This window comes from Trachinotus anak, unplaced genomic scaffold (genome assembly GCF_046630095.1).
Source record: "Trachinotus anak isolate AG129_WGS33_773 ecotype Australia unplaced genomic scaffold, CSIRO_AGI_Tana_v1 ptg000016l, whole genome shotgun sequence".
Taxonomy (NCBI): domain Eukaryota; kingdom Metazoa; phylum Chordata; class Actinopteri; order Carangiformes; family Carangidae; genus Trachinotus; species Trachinotus anak.
In genome coordinates, this window is record NW_027273867.1 from 18,670,600 (window position 1) to 18,681,017 (window position 10,418).

Below are 10,418 nucleotides of genomic sequence, written 5' to 3' on the forward strand. Positions count from 1 at the left end.
GCAGGGCACAGTAAGCTGCTTACTTACTGTGCATCTCACATGTGCTTTTTACAGGTTTCCTGTGTGTTTCCCTTAAAGTGACATCTTACTTCGGTGGTGCAGTCTTGGAGCGTTCACATTTAACTTTTCCACAGTCTGCAGTAGATATTTCATAGTGTGAACAGATAAATGTATTACTGTGGACAGTTAAAACCAGTGGATTTGCTCCTGCATTTGCTTCCAGTTTTGAAACATGCTTAATTAAGATCAGTCAGACAGTACAGGAGCATATATAATCACCACTTGGAGCCAGAATTTTGTCTTAGATTTCACTTGCACTGCGTAATGTGAAAGTGATATTGCATGGAGATAAGGTTTCATCCTGTAGCTTTCACCTGACTTTACCAATTTAGCAACATGTTTAAGATACGGGGCCTCTGGCTTCACTGTGATGAACTGGGGGTGATATCAAATAAAGCTGTGGGGGTGTTTGTTCTCCCGCTTGTGCGAGCACACACTGCTGAGTTTGTCGATCCTGATGTGGGTGTGTTAAGAATATTAAGCCTTCGTTCAGAGAGCCTGTATGTATAGGAGGCACTGACTCACAATCTTTGTAATATTATACGGATAGTCTGGCTGATACAAATGAAATGCAACAGTATAATGAACGATTGTAACAGGGGTGGTGCTCTTGAACCCAGGCTTTTCAAGAAGTGGTATCAGGTGCATGAAGCTGAGATCAACAGTTCCATCTCATTGAAAAAAAATATGCCTGCACATTTATAAAATCAATTTATTCCTCTTCAAAAGGTGACAAAAGATGAATATTTCACTCCAAGGACCTAAAAGTATAACCCTAACCCTACAATGGATGTCTGTTATTATATGATAAATGTCTGACAGAGAATTATCATAGGAATATTCTGACATATCATATTATGACTTTGGCTTCATGTAGGAACAATATGTATAATGTCTGTCAGGATAATATAGGAATATTGTACAAGACCTAGAATAATAAGGGAAGTGAAGTGTTTCAGTACTTGCTGATACTTATATCATTTTTCATGCAGTCATGCTGAATAATACTCATCTCCTGCTGCCTTCACAAAATATATGAGGCATAATTTAGATTTGATATTTTTTTTATGAATGCAGAGTAAGAATTAGTTGCTCATGAAGCCATAGGTGACTGGGTATCTGTGTGACTCAGCTGCACTGAAGGTGTTGGTACTCACAAACTTACTTTAACCCAAACAATTGATTACTTGATGAATTTTCCCATCGTACGTAAGAAATATGCAAAGTGATTGACCATAAAAAGGTCCTGGCAGGAAGTGATCCTCATGCAGAGCAGGAGGAGGAGTCTATGAACAGGGATACTGTGTTTTCATAGGTTACAGTGCTTAGCTGAGAACCAAGTCTTGACAGCTTTTACTGTAGACACACTCCTTACTAAAAATGTTGGCCCCATGAGTTGGTTTGTCCTAATTCTTGTGCCTAATAAGGAGTTGTGTTTCCTTGAGGACATTTGTCATTTTTGCATAATTTAGGGGATTACTGGTTTCTGGAAAAGCACCTTTCCACATAGTCGAGGCTCCTTTTTTGTCACACTTAGAATTTAATTAAATTTGACTTGCGATTCTGCCAAGACGTTATCTTACTGTCTGAGGACTGTGAGGGCTTTTGCTTCAGCCTCTGTAAACCATGTGAAAAATCAGAGCCGTTTTTGTGTGGGTAATGTAAGGTATTTCAGTGTAGAGCAGCGGGTCCTGAGTGTGTAGACATATCGGTGTAAAATACAGGAAGTGCAGTCACATGAAAAAAATCTATGTAAGGTCTCCTATCTCCTCTCCTCTCCTCTTATCCTCCTCTTTTCTTCTCTTTCCTTTCCTTTCCTTTCCTTTCCTTTCCTTTCCTTTCCTTTCCTTTCCTTTCCTTTCCTTTCCTTTCCTTTCCACATCTTTCTCTCCCTCTGTCCTCTCCTCTTGTTTCCTCTCTTCTCCATCATCTTTTCCTCTCTTCTTCCCCAGTCTCTTCTTCTTCCCTCTCCTCTCTCCTCTCCTCTCCTCTCCTCTTTTTCCTCTCCTCTCCTCCCTAATCCCTTCTCCTCACTCACAGACACTTACACTTGTAATTCCCAGCCAGATCCGTCGGAGTCAAAGCTGCGATTTGAGTCGCCACCGTCAGGGCGGATTAGCAGAGGAATCCTGAGTGAAGGCACGTTTTCGCTCCACTATATTCCCCCGGTGTTTAAGTGTGCGCGCAAGTGTGTGTGCGTGCGAATATTTTAATCTTAAGTCGTTTTCTTCCTCGCCATTATCTTAAAGCCCCTCATCAAAAAGCAACGCTAGGGTTCTTAATGTGTTCGGTGGCCATGTTTTTAATCGTAGATGAAATGGGTTAAATGGCTAAGAAGAAGATGAATACCTCGTCTTATTCATATGATAATATAATTACAAGATTAGCTTGATTTTTCTATAATGTCTAATGGATCAAAAAACTCCCCAACCGACTTTAATGTGGAGATAAAGCAACAGAATTAATTAATATAGAGATGCCAATTATCAAGCTTGATACGCCTGGAGACGCCCTGTTGTTTGATGGCCTACATTTGACAAATCCCAAGTATTTACAGATTATGATGTTGTGCTGAGTCGCTGCATCCGATGTGTCACTGAGCGACTGTCGAGCAGCGATGCATTGAAGTTACAAAAATCTATTCACTTTTAATTGAAAGCGATCCCCAATGGGCCGACCAAGATGTGAATGCATGAATATGTTTTGTGACTAATGGATTTCAGGTCAGGGGATGTCTTTCGGAGGCCTGAGCCAGGATCTGTTGTGACGTGACACGCAAAGATACAGTAGTTAGAGCTTCTCTTGAGGCAAAGTTTCAGTGGAGCAGAATTTTAATAAAGTGATTTCAATGAAAAATTCAGCTTTTTTTTTTCTTTTCTTTCACTTCTGTCTTTCACCCCTCTATTGAAGACAGCCTCTTTGATCTGATTTGGATGAGGAGGGGAGAAAGGGAGCACGATTAAGGGAATCAGAGAAAGGCAGACAGGGAGAAGCAGAGAAGGATGGAAGAGACGGCAGTAACGGCACTTCACCCGTGTCATTTAAACCAACAATCATCTGTCCTGGTAGCAAAGTGCTCTCCGTCTCTTTTTCCAGCTGTTCCAAAGGCTTCAGCTAATGATGGAGCCGCTGTCCTTCACATGTGCATCGCATCATTTCTCAGATGTACACCAACCACCTCTTTATAAGCTGTGGTTATTTCATCACCGGGATCCAAACTGACGTGATTGTTTTAAAGTTGATGGTGAACAAGGCATCAGATGGAGTCAGGATAAAAGCTGGAGACACTAATGAGTGATACCATAATGGATTTTCCTTAGTGAGAGTCTCCCTTTGGATGAAGTGAAAAATTGTTACGCTACAAACTGAGACATCTGAGATTTGAAGTGTAGAGGTGAACATGAGTAAATTACACGAACCCCAAAAAGAAAACAACAAACAACAACTGTTCACTAAAGTGCTTTACAGAAATGTATTAATTAGAAAAAGAATACATTGGTAAATAACTTTGACAGACAAAATGAAAGCAATTTTATAGTTAGGGCAGTGGGTGACTGTTTTTTCTGAGCTTTAAAATAGGTTTCTGGCTATTTTTCATCAGTTAATTAATTGTCAGGTGACTGATATTCTCAGAGTAAAAACTCAAAGATATTTAACTTGAATCTGCAAATATTTGCCTTTTTTGTTGGATGAAACAAAGCAGAGATTGTCAAAACTGTTGCAGATTCAGTTTCAGTCACTATATTTGTTATTGTTTCAGCTCTACTTTTATGTTTCTCTACTTTAGACTGCATCAAATCTATTCTTCTGTGTTAGGATGCTTCCAGTTGCCTGTTATGATCAAATCAAAATCAATGTAGGTCAAAGCACATGTGAGTAGTTACACTATGTTCATAGGCAACTTTAAAAAAAATCCACTCACACTGGATACGAGTCAGTTACAGCAAAGACAAGTACTGTGACGTGTCCACCAAGCTCAGCTGAAGTTACAGGGACTGGAATCACTTTTTACACCCCCGGCCCCCACTGCCAACAGTGTTTAATCTCTTGAGATGACAAGTTGCCAAAATTCTGTCCAATGAACAAACTGCTTATCAGTCCATGTGATCTTCTGATCTCACCCCGGCCTGTCCTCTGCCCAGATGTGCTGTGAGGGCACCAGAAAGCTCCCTGTGATTGGACGCTGTTTTACATGAATTTACATGACCTTCTCCTCCAGCTCTCAGATTACACACACACACACACACACACACACACACCTGCACACACACATACTTACGCATTCATTCTGTTAAAAACACAGACTAGGGACACACTGATCTGACTTTTTGACCCTTGATACAGATCTTGGATTGTGTGTATCGGCTGAGACAGAGCACGGATCCTCTCTCATTCCTCTGTGTGTTCAGTAAGATGAGATGGTGTTGGCGGTTACATGGTGCGAGCTTTAGAGTTATTGTTCACAGATACAGCACTGAGCTGCTGTCATTAGTGGTGATCAGAGTCGATGCTTCTCTCTCTGTCCAGGTGGCAGTTAAAGGGAAAGGCTTCAGTGAACATAATGACATGTCTCTTTTATCTATTAACCAAACCTTAGCTCTCTTTTTTTCTCACGATTGAAAGCTGATCTACTAGTTTGCCATTGTTGGCTATAACATCACATATGGAATAAAAACTTCTATGTAGTGTTTAAAAACTAAAAATGTATATATGTAAATCTAAAATGTATATATCAGTGAATCTGAGCAAACAGTATCCAGAACTTCCAGTTTCAAAGCAAATACCTGCTGCTGCCTTCATATTTAAATGCATTTTTTGTGAAGCACATGCAGGAGGTGACGTAGCATCAGCAGTGGAGCTGAATTGATCAGTGAATCGACAGAAAAAAGATGAAAAATGCAAAACATTCACTGTTTCTTCTCAAAATCTGAGGATTTGATGCTTTTCTCTCTTTTAGATTTCGATACATTTTTAGTCATATAAAATAAGTTGTTCAAAGACCTTATGGGCTTTTTTTCACAATATTTTTCACATTATTTTATGGAAAAAAATATTATTTGTAAAAGCAATCGATAGATAAATCACTAATTATATTTATGATTAGTTGCAGCCCTTATCTGCAGCAATGAAACAAGCAAAACAGAAAACTTTGACTCGGCTGATACGGTTGTGTTTAATCAGATCAGTATCTGTGCTGATGCATATTTTATGGATCAAATCAGTGCATCACTAACACACACACACACAGAAAAACCCACAGAGTCATTTTCATGTGCAGCCACGCCCTCATGCTCACATTCTGACCTTCACACACACACACACACACACACACACACGGACATACACAACCAGAACAAACACATGTACACCCACACACCCTCCGAGACTCAGGTACACACACATTTTAGCTCACGGCGTCTCACTCCATCTCCTCTGTGTGTGTCAGTCTTCATTTCCGCTCCACCTCGGGTCACTGTGCTTTTCCACTCTCTCTCTCTCCCTCTCTCCTCCGCCAATGTGTCGACATCTGCCAGCATTTCCAGGTCATATGAAGCAGGTAGGCAGTCTGCCAGTCTCCAGGAGGCCTTCGGAGACAGGCTCTCAGACAGCGCTTCTTTGTTTACTTTCACGAGTTGTTGACTGGCCACCCTGCCGCGGCCGATGCCGTGTCGGAGCGTGTCAGAAGAGGCCTACTGCGGATTGGAAAGGCATCAAGACATTATTGTGCAGCCTGAGCATTGAGTGGCAGGCCAAGAAGTAAAGGAAAGGATCTGCTCTGATTCCTCAAGAGGTCTTTGTGTGTGTGTGTGTGTGTGTGTGTGTGTGTGTGTGTGTGAAAGCCTCGCAATGCAGACAAAAAGGAGATGGTTCAGAGCTCCTTTCCTTCCAGCTTTGTTCTCTCCACATATGCCCCTTTTCCAAACATCACATTATAGGTGTGAAGGATTAGAGTTGTGCTAATTATGAGGTTATGAATGGAATTTTATCTCCTTGAGCTTGCAGCATAATTTCTGTGATAATAGCGGTCGTGTTATTCATATATCAAGATATATGCCAGTGAGCTTTTCATAACGAACGTGCCGTGACGGCTTCGCTGCCTCCATAGCCTCGTTCTGCTCTGAAAAATGTTGAATTCCACGTCTAGTTTCAAAGAAAGCGGAGATGATTATTGTGGAAGAATCTGCATTCAAAAGTAACAAATATTCGACCTTGAAAGCAAATCTACCCGTTTGTACTCGAAAACCGAGATGAAACATGTATCTATGGCTGCAGCTCTTTTTTTCAAAGCTTCATGTGAAAAAAAATGTTTAGTTTAAAAAAAAAAAACAACAGTTTTGTATTCTTTGTTTAAAAAGATTGAAATTATAAAAGGCTCAAAGCATCATCTCATTAATACAGAATAAATGATGAGTTAGAAGAGACTTGCTTGTCAGAGTAATGAGGCATATCCCATGTAATACACACACGCGCTCTCAGAATCAAAGTGAAAGTCGAAGAGAGGGAGAGAAAGAGGAGAGCGAAAAGAGTGAGAGAGCTTGAGTGGCAGTGAGAGCCCCCCGGAGAGAGAGAGAGAGAGAGAGAGACTGGAAGGCTTCCAAATGTTCCACTGTGGAATATCTTCAAGGACAATCAGCTAAACAGTTGATATTAAGAGAGCTGTGTGAAATCGATTGCTCAAGGTGTTATCTGCGGCGCAAAAATGGCTGGTAATTAGTCATGGCTAAAGGAGTGTTACCGAGAGAGTGAGATGGATTTAATCTTAATAGATTTCACTGCACTGCAGATACAGTAGCCCCTGACTGAAGAAGCTTCTCTCTCTCTCTCTCGCTCTCTCTCTCGCTCTCTTTCTGGCTATTTCTCAGAAGAAAAGCAGCTGAGTAAGAAGCTGTGATGTACCGCTGTTGCTAAATTTGCCCAAACCTCCAAATGTAGATATTTTGCTTGATCAAAGGCAGCACACATTTGGCAGCTGTACCTGTTTTAATTGTGACTCCCCAGCAGCAGCAGCAGCAGCTCAGGAGCCATTATTTGTTTATGTATAAAGCTTGAGCAATGAGGTACTTCAGTCCATGGCAGCTGTTGACTTAGAGATCTTGGTAGCACATTCAGAGGCGATCAGTGGACAAAGCCCTCAGTGACTGACAGGGAGATTGGGTTGTTTGCTCCTCTGTGATGTACCTGGACGCCGCTGAAGGAGGCCAGATGTGTTAGTTTAGCGATTAGCAGAGGCCGGGATTGATTAAGTCATCTGAAGCACTGAGTATTTGGGGAGAGGTCAACTGGCAAGTGAGAAAACTTTGTCTATTGTGTGTGTTTGGACGAAATACCTGAAGTTAAATGAGGCCTTCAAACTTATTAATCCTCATCCCATATGAAGTCTAAGGATAAGGCAGGTGCCTAACTGTCAACAAATCCCATGAAAAGACCAAAACCAGCTACGTGCCAGTCTCTCTCTCTCTACTTGACTTGACTCGACTTACTCACCCTGTCAATGTCACTCAACCCCAGGCTCATTTATTCCTACTGAAGATGTAAATCCTTAAAAACAGGTCACAAATATAGTTAAGCTCTGGTTATGGCTTGGTATGGTGTTCAGACTGAAACATCTCACAACAATTGGAAGGATTGTTATTAAAGCTTTAATCTTCATGTTTGTGGTTGCCAGCTGATGTATCCCTCAGTGATCCCCTGACCGTCCTATATTGCCACCATTTTTCATTGTTCTGGAGTAAAATGTCTCAACAACTACATGAAATATGGTACAGGCATCCAAGTGGAGAGACTGTGTTGATCCTTCAGCTTTTAATCTGTTGCCACCATCAGGTCAAAACTTTAATTTGTCCAATAATTTAGTTCATGAAAATCACTTTTTTTAGGCCATTTTAGGCCTTTATTTTGACAGCCACAGTGAGATAGCGACAGTAAAGGCAGGGAGACAGAGCAAAGGGCCACAGGTCTGTTTTGAACTACCAGGTACGCAGACTAATACTGAATTTGAAAAAGATCTTCAAATATCTTTTCTCAGAGGATTTCCTGTTTCCAGGCAGAAACTCTCTGTTCATTTTCTCATGCGAGCAGCAGAACAGCTCGGTCATTAGGAACGAGATTACATCTGGAATCAGTTTTTCTCAGTAGTCTGGTTCAGTGAATTATATTTTACAAGGATTTATAGTGGTGCAGTAAGTGTGAATTATATGTTGTGTTGATAGCATGACGTCAAAGTAGTGCTGATGGGAAAAAACTTAACTTTAGTAGCAGCTGCTTGAGTGTGACTCCATGTGACTTCAATACCAGATCTATGAGCTGTGATTTTATTTTATTTTTTTCCAAAAAAAATGTAATTTTAAAAAAAAAATCTTTTGATTGTTTCAGGACACTCTGCTATATTCAGGTTTGTGTTTTGCATCTGAAAATACATAATTCTTTTTTTCTCTTTTTGTAACTTCTCTTGCAGAAGCTGAAGCAGAAGAACCAGCAGCTGAAGCAAATCATGGACCAACTCCGCAACCTCATCTGGGAGATCAACTCAATGCTGGCAGTCAGGAGCTGAGCCACAAAACATACACACGCACACACACACACACACACACACACACCCTCAATCGTATAAAACACACACACAGACGCACACATTGTCTATAAATAATGGACAGGAAGACACGGTCTGGATAACTGGACGTTTGACAGGGTAGCACAGACTGGCTGAGGCTGCACTTTACAGAAGGAATGGGGACTCTGGCCGTTTACTGAAGAAATAGACATGAAACAGCAAAAGGAAAACAAGATGAGACAAATGAAGACAACAGGGCTTGATGCCACCGAGAGGTGAGACGATACCCCAGAGTAGACAGGGAGAGAGGAGGCTGCTGGTGACATCAATGTGGGCGATGGCAGAAAATATTCTGTCTACCTCGATATTCTACACTTCAATCAACATTATGACTGAATTAATCTGAAGAGCTGATATACTATGTTTTATCTATTTGTAGGTACTAGCTCAATAGAGATGCATTGCTATATTATATTTAATCCTCATATTCTGTATATCTGTTACAGATCCTAATATTAGAATTGTCTGAAGTCCTAAATTAAAAAAAAAAAGGCCTCTAAGAACTTTAATAAGAAAGACATACACTGTGGTTAATTCTCAAGTCTTATTCTTACAATAACGATCAGACTTTTTTATTTGATGTACGCTTATTGTTTCGCTCTGACTTGATTTGACATGATATTATAATGTGTTGTCAAGGATTCTGCTGAACTATAAATTTTGCTGTGATTTTTTAAAAAGTCATTGCTGTTTTGTTTTGTATTTTTCTTGAATCAGTGTATCAGTTGAGTGTCTGGTCGGTATTTATGAAGCATTTCAGTGAAACCCCTAGGACTCAGCAGTTAACCTAGGGCTAAACACAATCCTACCTCTGAGTCGGACTTGAAGGTTATTTACCCTAAATTGTGATATTAAAGTTTGTGTTCAACAGGAAGGCAGCATGAACAAATAAAGGTTGGGTAAAAAAAAAAAAAGATGAGCTGCTAGGAATTACAGCTCAGATAGTAAATGTAGTATAATGTACATTTCCACAGCACAAATTTCATAATTGCAGCAACAGAATCATGTCATAACCACCACAGAAATAAAATTAAAAGTATACTTACAAAAGAAGGACTGCAAGACTCTTAATGTGAAAATTGTGGAGCAAGTGTTGAGTTTCATTCATAGTAGCTTTACATCATTTGTGGAAAAATGCCAAGTGGGTTGCCAGGTGTGACCCTGTTGCGCTGATGAAAACAACAGGTAAACACTGATGACGATGACATGTCGTGTTTGTATTAACTGGGGAACGGCCTGTCTCTAATATAAACTTAACCCTAATAAAGGCCTGGTTATCTCTTCTACTGAAGCCACTGTTTGAGAATTTACAGACTGAAACTTCTTTACCAAGGCCCCGTCCTGGAGCCAGAGCGAGGAGGGGAGCTCGCTGGTGAGCATCTGGTGGCCTGGCCTTGACCCATGTAGCCCTGTCAGGCACAGCCCAGAAAATTACATGGGGCCGCCACCCCGCGGGTCCACCATCTCAAGGATAGGAACTGGGGTCAGGCGAGGTAAGCTGGGTGGCAAGCAAGGGCGGGGACCTAGATGTGCCAAGTCTTGTCATGGTAGACTGGTCCTTGGAATGTGGAAAGCCACCTCTGTGGCAGAGAAGGAGAAGGAGTTAATGCTGGAGATGGCACAGTACCAACTAGATATATTTGGGCTTACCTTCTTGCATAGCACTGGCTCCTGGGAGAAGGAGTCGCCCGCGGAGTGAGATACTGGGCGGCTGTGAGGGTACTCACGAGGCCAAGGCAGAGCGCCG

General features: G+C 41.2%; 1 protein-coding gene across 2 annotated transcripts in view; it reads left to right on the forward strand.

Moving 5' to 3' along the window:
• med30 (mediator complex subunit 30) overlaps nt 1–9,585 on the forward strand; it is a 33,790-nt gene extending 24,205 nt beyond the window's left edge. Inside the window, exon 5 of one of the 2 annotated variants that reach the window (XM_071500368.1) lies at nt 8,516–9,585. In XM_071500368.1, the coding sequence (XP_071356469.1) occupies nt 8,516–8,611 (96 nt within the window). In that variant the 3' untranslated portion in view covers nt 8,612–9,585. Of the gene's footprint in view, nt 1–2,783; nt 2,826–8,515 lie in introns of those variants that run through there. The other variant, XM_071500369.1, reaches the window with a different exon arrangement.
• Nucleotides 9,586–10,418: the final 833 nt, after the last annotated feature.